At 43.2% G+C, this 12,745-nt stretch overlaps 1 protein-coding gene across 9 annotated transcripts in view; it reads right to left on the bottom strand.

Annotated features, from left to right (window-relative positions):
* The window catches only part of Pcgf3 (polycomb group ring finger 3), a 38,392-nt gene that overhangs the window by 20,280 nt on the left and 5,367 nt on the right, over window positions 1-12,745 (bottom strand). For 4 of the 9 annotated variants that reach the window (XM_031337260.1, XM_031337264.1, XM_031337267.1 and 1 more), the window contains exons 2-6: window positions 7,493-7,532; window positions 7,106-7,246; window positions 5,748-5,865; window positions 4,523-4,619; window positions 1,405-1,460 (exon numbers count right to left, since the gene is read on the bottom strand). In XM_031337260.1, the coding sequence (XP_031193120.1) occupies window positions 1,405-1,460; window positions 4,523-4,619; window positions 5,748-5,856 (262 nt within the window). In that variant the 5' untranslated portion in view covers window positions 5,857-5,865; window positions 7,106-7,246; window positions 7,493-7,532. Of the gene's footprint in view, window positions 1-1,404; window positions 1,461-4,522; window positions 4,620-5,049; window positions 5,117-5,747; window positions 5,866-7,105; window positions 7,247-7,492; window positions 7,533-12,745 lie in introns of those variants that run through there. The other 5 variants (XM_031337268.1, XM_031337269.1, XM_031337263.1 and 2 more) reach the window with 4 other exon arrangements.

Raw genomic sequence — 12,745 nt, 5'->3', positions numbered from 1 at the left:
TCTGTGTCACCCTGGCTATCCTGGAACTCACTCTGTAGACCAGGCTGGCCTCAAACTCAGAAATCCGCCTGCCTCTGCCTCCCAAGTGCTGGGATTAAAGGAATGCACCACCACTGCCCGGCAGAAAAAAATTTTTAACAGGGTAGTTTTCTTGATATATACCATATATCAAAGTCAAATCAATATCAGATAAATAGTTTAAACAAACATATAAACCATAATGTAAAGATGCAGTCATTAAAATCCTCCCTTCCCAAAAATCCCAGGGCCAAATGGTTTTAGCACAAAATTCTACTAGACTTTCAAGGAAGAGTTAGCATCAATACTCTTCAAGTTTATGAGACTGCAGTTACCCAGATATGGAAGCCACATAAAGACCAACAAAGAACACTACAGACCAGCTTCCCTTATGAACATGCAAAGTTTCTCAATAAAATACCTGCAAACCAAATTCAAAAACCTATCGAAAGGACCATCTACCATGATCAAGTAGGCTTCATCCCAGAAGGGTATGGGTCAACTCAAAACCATATGATCATCTCATTAGATGCAGAAAAGGCTTTTGACAAAATCCAAAACTCTTTCATGATATAAGTCCTGGAGAGTCTATGGATACAAGGGATATACCTCAACATAATAGAGGTGATTTATAGCAATCCCACAGCCAATGTCAACCTAAACACAGGGAAACTCAAAACATTTCTACTAAAATCAGGAACAAGACAAGGCTGTCCACTCTCTCCATACCTGTTCAACATAGTGCAGAAAGTCTTAGCTAGAGTATTTAGAAAACTGAAGGAGATCAGGGGATACAAACAGGAAGGAAGAAGTCAAAGTATTTTTGTTTGCATATGATATGATAATATACATAACTGACCTTAAAAGTTCCTCCCAGGAGAGGCCCTTGGTCCTGTGAAGGCTCTATGCCCCAGTGTAGGGGAATGCCAGAGCCAGGAAGTGGGAGAGGGTGGGTTGGTGAGCAGAGGAAAGGGGGAGGGAACAGGGGGTTTTTTAGAGGGGAAACCAGGAAAGGGGAGAACATTTGAAATGTAAATAAAGAAAATATATAATAATAATAATAATAATAATAATAATAATTTTTAAAAAGAAAAGAAAAAGGAAAACATGCTGTTTAAAAAAAAGAAAGTTCTTCCCACAAACTCCTACAGCTGACAATTTCAGCAAATTAACAAAATTAACAAAATCATTGATCCCAGCATACAAGGATCTTCATGTAATTGGCTATAAGCTTATACTATTGCAAATCTCGAGGTATTCTTTGTTTCCTAAGACTAACACAGCCTATGTATCACACAGGAAGACACGTGGGAAATGAGGATGCTGCTGAGGAAAGGGTCTGGGTCTGAGAGCTATGAGCTCAAGCTGAGCAGTGTTTCAACTCACCTTCCTGGAGGCCTGGCACCAGCTTGTAAACAATGTCCTGCATGGTTCTGTCATGACTGCAAAGGAGAAGGGGAGGGGGGAGGTCGCCAACCAATGTTAATACCATGATTATTTACATATTTAACAACTCAAGGTTGGATTTTCCTTCTAGTTTGCAATGAAAACCATGTGCTTAAAATATATCTAGGACTTGAATTGATGCATCATTTAATTTAGGTTTCAGCTGTTTGGGATGAGAAGGTCACTCTAGGAACAGTACTCTGGTCCCCAGTCTGTTAAACAAAAGGTTAGGCTCAACTTGTGGGACACAGGCAAACACAAAAGTGCAGAACTACTTTATCTACATATGGTCCTATTATAGTTTACTACTTTTAAGCATTCAGTATAATTATGTCAATTATATAATTATATTCTTGATTAAAGTGCTAAAGAATTTCTTAATTTTCAAAAGATTTTAACTTCTAATCCTTACACTATAAGCCTATATGAATCCAGTAACTTACCAATGATTACACTTCAACAAGTGTACAGGAATCTAGCCAACCTGGGCTCAGTCATGGGCAAGTCCCAGTATAACTGCAGCCATCTAACATCACTCACTGCATGCACCAACTTCTGTAAGCTCTTGGCTATGAGGCCCAACTACATATTGTGTGAGAGTCATATAGAGCTCCAACCCTCCTTGCCACCATCCACACAAAGGAATATGGTCCACACCTAAGACCAGGATGCATGTACTCTGGTGCAATTTTGGACTTTGTAGACTAGAGCCTGTGCTGACTGGTTTTTGCCAACTTGGCACAAACTAGGATCATCTGGGAAGAGGATCTGCCCCATTAGACTGGGTCTGTAGCCATGGGTCCCCATGAGTCTTAATTAGTGATTGATATTGGAGAGCCTAACCTACTGTATGCAGTGTCAGCCCTGAGCAGGTGATCAAAAATTGTATGAGAAACCAGGACCACGGAGATTAAGCCAGTAAGCACCTTTTCTCTACAGTTCTACTTCAGTTCCTGCCCTGATTCTTTCAGTAATGAAATGATACCTTGAAGTATAAACCAAATAAACCCTCTCCTCCCCAGACTGGTTTTAGTTAGTGCTTTACCACAGCCACAGAGAAGCAAACTATGACAGGATCCTCCATGCATTTGATGACCTTGATATCTATCACACCCACCTAGTTTTTGCTGAACTCACAGGTCAAGCAGAACTCCCAACACTTAGGTACCAGGCAATGATGCCAGGCTCTGTCTACCTTGGGAGCCCAATAAAAGGGATAGGAAATGGAGGTAAGTGGGACACGTAACACAGGGTACTTTTTGAGTGAAAGGTTCTCAAAACAGAATTGTTTCTTCAAAATGAACATGCTCACACCCCAGGCTGGCAATGGTATTTTCAACATTCTCTGCAAGGTCTCTACCACAGGCTTAGACCATCTCTGCTAGTCCTGGTTGCCCATCTTTCCACCTTAAATCCTAAAAGTAAACTGACGCTAGAAAAACCCTTTTTACATAATACCAAAAGGCCCACAGGCATTCTCACCTTGCCCTGAAAGAGGGAAGAGGTCTGGGCAGGTGAAGCCAAGTCAGGAGCATAGGATAGCACCAGCAGAGGTACAACCCTAGACTATTTCAGATGGAACCCAGACATTGCCAGTGAGAGAGGGGCTAAGAAAGTTGGAGCTATAGCTCAATCAGCAGAAAGCTTGCTTGCTTGCTTACTTGCATTCACAAAGTTCCTGGTTTGATCCCCAGCATTCCATAAATGGAGTGTAGTAGAACACACTTATAATCTCAGCATTTGCATAAAAGCAGGAGGATGAGAAGTTCAAGGCTACACAAAACCCTGTATCGATTAAACCAGAGAAGCTAAGAGCCTCTTTTAGGTCAAGGGTTTATGGCAGGCAATAGCTGCTACCCACCTCCTAATGTAAGTCACAACACTCAGGTCAAGAGGCCACCCTGCTTCCTTTACTTATCCAACACTGGTCCACTGCTGTGCTCCTCCCCAGTTCTCTTCTGTGTTTGCATGGCAATGTAAGCTTCCACGGGAGGGTCTGCCCACAAGACAGCTCTTTTGTGTTCTGCCTCCTATTCCCAGCCCTAAGGAAGCCCCCTCATCATCCCCATCAGCAGTTCAAATGGGGAATGTGCTTCTAAGCTCTACAGAAGAGCTTACCAGGAAGAAAGCAGGTGACACAGCTTGTACTGTCATGAGGCACATGAGGACAGAAAAAGCAGAACAGAGCCCTAAGACAGGTGGTATCACAAGGAAGTCCCAACAGAGAGTTGATGTATGGAAAGGCGCAAAGCTTAGGCATAACTATGGTAGTGGGCTGAGGTGTGCCTAGAGACACCATGGTGACAAAATTAAAAATCTACCACCACACAGCACTGGCCAGATCACAGAGCACAGGAACCTGGGGAACGAGAATATGGACAGAAGTTCCCTAAATCAGATGTCATCCATCCTCTCCACAGATGGGACACTGGCAAGGACTCAGGACAATACTAAACACCAAGAGCTGCTAGACATTTCCATATGTCCATCACACAGGCCTTATGCAGAGATTATGTGAAGAGATGATTTGGCAATGAAGTTAGGAACACAGGAAAACACTGTCATCTCAATCGGGAAATAGCAACAGTGGCATTGGCAGTGTTGTCTGGAGACCTGGAGGGGCTTCCAAGGTCCAACAACTCGACCTGAACTGCTACTGCTCCCAGCTGGACATGTGACTTCAAGCTGTGCATCTCCTTCTTCTGTCTGATGCCCTTACACCATATGTATCTGTGATTTCATTTCCTTCCAAGTGGCTCTTGAAGTCAGAAATCCCACTTAGAGGCCCTTGCTTCTCTGGCTGAAGTTCCAGCCTAGAAGCAAGTAACTACTCTAAAGGAGACAAGTCTGGGGTCTCATTCACTTCAAACTTTCAGCTGAAGAGAACTTATAAGAGTCCACTTGTGCTCATGGTCCCCCAGGGCAAGTGCTGCTGGGTATCCACTGCCATGAGCCTGGTCACCTGCAGTGGAGTATCTGGGGACCAAGAACAAGGCAGCTACTACCATGCAGATGTATGGACCATAGTCAGGGAGCACCAGCCCATGTTCTTACTCACCCAATATATTGTAATGGGTGGCTCTGATGGATCACGATCCTGCAGGTGGGGCAGGTATTGTTCTCTTCCAGATACTTCACCAGGCAGCTCCTGCAGACTATCCAAAGGGAGAGGAAGATAGCAACCCAGAAGAAAGTTCTGGTTGGTACCATGTCTAGCCAACTCCAAGATGGCTAAGAGGACACTTTCATAAACTCTTCTACATAGTTCCTGACCTCTGAAAAGGGAGTGCCATTGGATTTCGCTGGGCCATTACCATCTGTGGTTAAGTCACTAAGGGGCAAGAGCATAAGAATATAACTAATATTTTAAAAATCTGTATTTTGGCCTAAAAGATGACAACACTGTCTTGCACAGCAAAACTAGGTAACATTCAGTGCAACTGGCTAATGCGAAATTGTGCCACCAATTTCTAACACAATTAATCTCAGCCTAAAAATTCTTCAAAAGTAGAAAACATTTTCAGAAATGTAAAACATATAGGATGGAAATTATATGTGTTGTGAGTTTTTAACTTCATGAACTACCTCTCAGTGGTCACTAGATGCTCTTTTTACAGCATTCATGCCTCCAGATGATCCATACAGAACATGTCTTCCAGTGAGAGAGAAAAAAATAAGAGAAAAAATCTTAGGGGGCTGGAGAAATGGCTTGGTGGTTAAGAGCACTTAGGTGCTGTTACGGAGGACCTAGGTTTGATTTCTAGCACCCATATAATGGTTTACAACTGTGTGCAACTCTAGTTCCACAGGATCCAACACCTTCTGGCTTCTGCAAGCACTGTAAGTACATGGAGCATATACATACACGAGGCTAAACACTCAAAGACTAAAACAAAACAAAACAAAAAAATACCTAAAATAACAACAAACATCCTGCATAGGTCCAGGCCTGATAAGCAGAATAAGTAACACTGGCACCACACTGACCCTTGAAGTCTCACAGATGTTTGATTGTGAAATCTGAGAGCACAAGCACCACCAGTGGCTGCCTTGACTTGACAACCACCAACAAAAAAAGAGTAGCCTTCCTTTGCTCAGCTTTCCTGGGAGGGAAAACCACCCTCCAGGAAGTTATCCACAACACCTCTAGTTTAAGGAAAGCTCTCCAACCCCCACTCAAGATCTTTGTTCTTCTCTTGGCCCTGTTGCCCTTGTGCCAGGCTAAAGCCCTAGAGCAGCCCCCCCGCCCCCATTCAGATCATGGTAGAACTGGCCATACTCACATGTGTGCAAACACTCAGTCACTGTGGTTGCGTCAATGAGGTAGCCGCTGCACAGGCGGCAGGTGATGTGGGCATTTATATCCCAGAGTTTAATCTTCCTGGTCAACATCTTTGGCTTCTGCAAGAGAAATACACTGAGGTAACTGTGATGACTAATCTGGGTTGCCAAACTAACTACATCTGGAATTAAATAAAACTCAAGTGGCTGAGATATACCTGTGAGTAATTTTTTTCTTAATTAAGTCATTTGAAGTGGGAAGACGCCGTTTTAGTCTGTATCTTTTTAGGTGGGAAGATACACCTTCATCTTTATCTTTTGAGACAGGAAGATTATTCTGGGCCACAAAAAGACAGGGAAGAAAGAAGCTTGCTCTTTGTCAGATTGCTCCTGCTGGCAAGGTTGTCCCTTCACTTGCATTGGAGTTTACTTCTTTGGAATGTCATGTATACTGAAGCCCCACAGGCTATAAACTTGGACTTTCTGCTAGGAGACAGCCATTGTTGAACTAGCTGGACTATATAGCCTGTAATGAATTCCGTTCTCTCTTCTTCCTCTTCCTCCTCTTCCTCCTCCTTCTTCCCCCCTCTTCCCCCTCTCAAAGTCTGTTCTATTTCTCTAGGTATGTTCCCTTCCTGGCCTGCCTTTCCTCTGCCCACTAGATGTAGTAGGTATACTACTACATCCCAGCCTTTTTGTTGGACAACTTAGCCCATCCCATCTCATCTTATCCTATCACTGAATAGTGACCCATCTCAGACCTCAATGGTAAGTGAAGTTCGAACCTCAACTTAAGGGACTGCCCCTGGTCACTACAGTGTCAACCAAGAAGATACAGAACCCCAAAGAAGGTTAGATAAGGTCCTGTAGATCCAACCTAATCACCAGCTACTTTGACCTGAATCTACCACATGGCCTTTGAATATTACAGCTGATATCTGGGTCCAGTTCCACTTCAGGAATTGAGCCATCCTTATCTTTGTACTTTTTGTGAGAGGGAACAGTTAAATGTCCACTCAATGCCTGAGGAAACTAATTTATGAGACATCCATCACCAAGTCACCACCTAGATCTTGCTTTGCTCCAGGCTCACCAACTGCCTTTTAGACACTATACTCAGAGCTGAGCATCATGGCCAAATAGCCCCAACAAACTGCATCCTGATCATAGTACCACTTCCACTCATGCACCTCTCCTAGGCAACTGACCAATCAACACTAGACACCTACCCAACCCTGAATTAATGGTACTCTAGAGAATATGTTCAGAGTATAAAGAGGGCCAAATTCTTCACTCATGAGACAGAGCCCAGACCTCCTTCCCCGAGATGGAAGGTCCTTGGAGGCAGCCGGGACCTCACCTCCTCTGGATGTCTGCGTGTCTTTTCTCACTCGGTGGCATGGAGACTTCAGGCCACCAAGTGGATGCGATGATCCCTCCTTACTCTGAGTTCTGGCTGGGTTCTGCACCTTCCTTCTGTCCCTTGTTCCTTTTCCATTTTCTAGCACAAAGATAGCACTGTTACTTCAAAGCACATGATACCATATTAAACCCTTACTCCATCTTAGAAAAGTTCTACATATTAAATCAAAGGACAGAACCCACCAGAAATGCTGGAAGACAATCAAGAAGCACAAGTAACTCCAATGACAGTTGCTAGAGAACAAATTTCAAGGAAATATGAGGTGGCCACCACACTGAGTCACACACGTAGCCAGAAAAGAAGCTAAGCTTCCGCTGTACTTACCTGGGAATGACAGTCTGGAATCAGGGCTACATTGTGAAGTCTGTGGAGAAGCAGAGACAGGCGTCACCCTCTCCCCTCTAGCAGCTCTCAAGGACTATTTGTTCAACGTGTCTGCTTATTTACTTGCTTTAAGTCATCAAGTGAGAATGATGGTAAAGACACCTCAGCGGAGACACCTCCCAGATATCCTGGCCTAATCCAGAGCAAATACATAGCTAATGGTATAAGGGAAAGAGAAGGTGGCTTCACTACTTGCTTTAGAGCCTGAGAGGCAGGATGGGCTATCTGTAGAAGCTCCTGGTAACAGTGGATCTCAGGATAACCTGAGAAACCTCACAAGGACAATGAGCAGTACTTTGTTGCTCACTTAATTTGATACCTGCAATGTCTACATCTTTACACCCAGATTAAGTCATTATCTTTCCTAGTCACAGACTTGCCACCCACTCAGTGAATATGCCCTGGGCTCATGTGGGCACTGTAACATGCTAGGGTCAGTGAGCTTAAGCAAATGAGCCAGGATCTGGAGATGGGCAGCAGCTAGAGAAATCCTGACATAGTGATCTGGGAACCTCCCAAGAATAACTATGCAGGCACTCTGCTTCTTGACTAAGGTGCTCTGAGGGTTCCTAGGATCCTGACTATGGATTCCTTGGTGCCGCCCTTGAATTCAGGGGTTTTTCCATGTAGGAACAGGCATTGCTAGCAAAGAGCTTGGTAAGGTGCCTATAGTCTTAACTAGAACAATACCAAGATCTTTGTAGTTTAAGGACTAATTACACACAACCTGGAGGTGATGTACCCTAACATGTGCTTAAATGAACTTACTCTTAGATGCAACTCATATAATTTCACCTTTAAAAAACTTTGTCTGTCTGTCTGTCTGTGGGAATGTATGTAAATGTGTTTATAAGTGCCTACAGAGGCCAGAAGAGGGAACTGGATCTCCTGAAGTTGAAGTTACAGGCTGTTATGAACTGCTTGATGGGGTGCTAAGAAAGGCACTTGGGTTCCTGGGAAAATAAGTGTACACTCTTAACCACTAGGCTTTCTCTCCAGCCTCAGAACTGCATTTGTTTATTGACTAATAAACCCAGGAGCCTTGTACAAAATGAGGAAGGGAAATGGGAAGGTAGAAAGGAGTGATATATGTCCTATCAGATAAACCAAGGGAGGACTGCAGACATGTCAGAAACATTTAGAGGAAGAGTGGAAGTCAACTCAAGGCCAGGTCTGTCTTAAACTAGTCCCTGCTAGTACAGAGACCACCAACCACTTGAAACTGCTGTCCCTTGAAACTTGGTGGCTCCTGTAACAGAAGAACCAGAGTGTATCATTCATTGCTTTGAAATAGGGTTCCACTATGTCGTCTTATCCTAAAAGTCCCTGTGGACCCCAGGCTGACTTTAAAGTTGTAGTGATTCTCTTGCTTCAGCCTCTCAAGTGTTGGGCTTATAAGTATAAGCCAGTACACCTGGCCTTCTAATAGTATTTAATTCTAATAGTATTTAATTCAGCTGGGACTGAAGTTGTGTGCCACCATACTGGTTTACATGTAATATTTTTAAATGACATTTGTATGAAATGGATAAATTTCTAGGAGGGAAAACCTAAATTGAGACTAATAAAGAAAACTCAGTATATTCTCTATTATGGGAACTGAGTAAGTCATCATGAAAATTTCTTCAATTAAAACTCTGGCTCTGTAAGCCTACTATATCTGAGAGCAAATCACCCTTCCGGCTGGTAAAAGTACTTAGAGCTGGAGCATGCTTTGTCTATCCTGTACCAGGTCCTGAGTTGATTCCCAGTACCATCATGCACAGCTATAGAAGGGATCTCTACTAACTCCCTTTACTAGTAAAACTAACTAGTAGCCATACACCAAACTCTAGCAAGATGAGATCTGGAAGGAAACTAACAGACTTGCCTGACTCTAAGTTGAGCATTAGCTACCTTTATCAATCAGTACACAAAGGAGAGTCACTCAGGAGCAAGTTAGACATATCCCAGAATATAGGTAGGCAACAGTTCGAGGAACAACATCCCTTACACCAAAAGGTAAAAGTACAACAATGTAGACTCTTCCCAAAGACACATAAAAAATGATTTGATAAATCACTCAACATTATTTTCAGAAATCCTAAACAACTGTAAGGAAATAACCCTAGTGAAGGAGACACTAACATGACTACTCAAGAACTCAGAAGTGAACAATTACAGCTCCATACACAGTCTCTGACGGAGGTGACTGGGAAGCCCATCAGCAGGCAGCCCGTGAGAAGATAGGCCTCACACTTCCCTCAGCAGTTAGGAAAACGAGCACCCAGCTGTGCAGGACTCCTTGTAGGAGAAGAAAACTGCCCACAAGGAACATAACAGCGTCATTCTCATGGGACATAAAATTCCAGAAGGGCTGGCAAGTAAGAGAAGCCCGTGGCTCTCAGAAAGAGGCCTTGAGTCGCCACTATACAACAAAATGATGAAAAAAGCATCTTAAATTTTAGAACAAATGACAGACATACTCCTAGTGGTAGGATAACAATGGATTACACTTACTCATAATCCCTCAAGGAAGCTAACATTCAATAGAGTATGTGATGCCACATTCACACGTTGAGTATTCATTCCTTTTTTTAATTAATTATATCACTGAGTTATGTGACTCTGTTATGAACCGAAAAGCACATATCTACAACACATTAGGATTATAGTGGGACCAGGGCTTGGCAAAGTCAAGTTCTCAAGATGGGGTGGTGTTGCTGCTCTGCTTACTGTCACAGGGCCAGCAATGCCCAAATACTTGGGATTTTAGAGAGAAACTTTGCCTACTTCTGCTCTAAGTGATGAAAAGAGATTCATTAAGGAGAAAATCCAAATTAAGTGAATTTCCGCTGATCAACTTTATTACTAAACAGGAAGTATAAATTAAAAATCCAGTGAGACTTACTTGGATGGAGTGTGCTGGTGAGCAGTAGGCCATGTACCAAGTGCCATGAATGTACAGCATTAAGGGGAAAGGCTGACATTCTGTGGTAAAGGCAACACATACGCCCTGTCAAACTCTTTTCTGGAGGCTCCAGCACTCAAAAGTCAGCTAAGTCTCAGAAGCCCTACCATATACTTGTGGCTAAATGGCCAGCCTGGAGTCCTCTCCTAGTCTTCTAAGAATCGCCTATTTTGTTGCAAATCATCACATACGTGGTTACAAAAGCAGACAAGCATATGGACACGGCAAACCATAACAGCAGTGGGGTAGAAACTACTATGCAGGCAGGCAGGCTGACAGGCAAAGAGGTTGGTCACTAGTCTTCATCTACCACAGAGTGGGAGCTGTGTGCTATATTCCCAAAGACTGACATGCCCTGTGCACACTTATGAATAGGGGATGAGGGATTCGTAAGTCTATAAGCAAGTAGAATAGAGTCCCTGCTATGGCAGGCCTGGGCCTAGAACACTTCTACCCATTCTGCACATGGCCTAGCTTGTAGATCCCACCCAACACCCTCCCCAAGTTCATATGTCCTAACTTTAGTTAAGACTAGTTGTCATAGAATCTCAATTTATCTCAGCTTTGTGATATGCAGAAATTTGGATGATAGTTAAAGCTGAAAAATATGGCCCATAAGATAGTTCTACACATAAAGAACTACATATGCCTTCTGCCAAGCCTGAATGGCATGAACTTGGTCTTAGGGACCTACAGTGCATGAGAAAACCAATTCTCAAAAGCTGTCTTCCAACCCCCACACATGTGCTTTAGCATGCCTGTGGCCACCACAGCCACACAAATGCATGCACTAAAAAATAAGTAAAACATTTTTTTTAAAAGTTCTTTAAACTGGAAAAACTGGCTAGAAATATCTCAGGTGGTAAAAGCACCACGGAGCCAGGCATGGTGGTACAAATTTTTAATCCCAGTACTTGGGAAGTATAGGCAGGAAGGTCATAGGCTCAAGGTCACCCTTAGCTCTGATACCACCCTGGGTTACAAAAGACCCTGTCTAAAAAAAAAAAAAAAAAAAAAAGGGAGAGAGGGAGGAGAGGACAGGGGGAGGAAAGAAGGTGTCCTCATTCAAATCAGTAACACAAGCCAACTCTCCTAGAGGTAAGATCTAGGTGGAGTCACCATCAGATCTATGTCTTAGGTACCACTGATCTGATCAGATTCCAAACTGGTCTCCAAAACAGTCCAGGCCTAAAACATATTAATGAAGATAGTAACTTTATCAATACAAATAGTTTCTAACAATTATAAAACATAAAAAACAAATCTTTTCCAAATAAGGCAGTTACAAACATTCAGCTACTGACAACTGTCTTCCCCATCTCATGTCAAAGAGGACCTCTTTCTGCTCTCTGACCTGTCCACAGCATGCTGTTCACTCGGTATGCTCTGTGTTGACAGACTTCTTCCTTCTGTACTGACCCTTCTGTGGTAACTGATTGTTATTACTGGTATAGCGCTTACATCCAAGTAACTTCTACTGTCTTCTTGCCTGCCTTCCTTGCCACTCCAATCTCTTCCAAAACTTCTTGATTTCTGTGGAAGTCTTGCAGAGGTCCCTCCCATGGTTAACAGATGGAACATTCATTATTCTTCATTCAGTAGGGTGTATATAGCCAGCCCTTGGCAAGTAGATAGTTTCCTACACAGATTAGAACTTTCCCAGAAGTTTTGTGCTGAACTTGAACATTGTACCCTCTGAGACACACACAGTTACATGCCATTCAATCTGTGCTGAAACTATGACTTGCTATGATCTGGTACTCCACCTGGATAGAAATGCTTATACTATCAGTCTCTAGAGACAACCATTAGCCTTGGGATTAAGCATAATCTCCAATGTGTCAGCAAACACTGATGCTGAGGACTGAAGCCTGTCCAGATCTATGACCTCATCAACATGCCTTGTCTTTGACTGACTGTGTTAAAGCATTTCATCTTACAAAACTAGCCAGCAGGGGAGTAAGTCACTAGCAACTCACCACAAGTACATTAGATCTTTTTGAGTATCAGGACAAAACATAGCAGCACAGCCCGACTTCCCGGGGTTGTATCAGGATAGGAATCAACCTAACACCAGACCCCAGGGATCTATTCAGAAAAAACTATAAGGACCTTCCTTATGACAACTGTAAAATCCTGGAAGTAACTATTTGTGGGATATGTTAAGCCCCCCACCCTGTGGGAGGTTGTGGGATAGAAGCCAGGTCTGCTTCTGCCTTCTCCTCATTTCCTGCAAGAGATGG

The sequence above is a fragment of the Mastomys coucha genome, unplaced genomic scaffold, assembly GCF_008632895.1.
Source record: "Mastomys coucha isolate ucsf_1 unplaced genomic scaffold, UCSF_Mcou_1 pScaffold22, whole genome shotgun sequence".
Taxonomy (NCBI): domain Eukaryota; kingdom Metazoa; phylum Chordata; class Mammalia; order Rodentia; family Muridae; genus Mastomys; species Mastomys coucha.
Note: the sequence above shows the minus strand (reverse complement) of the source record. Positions and strands in the feature narration are given on the sequence as shown.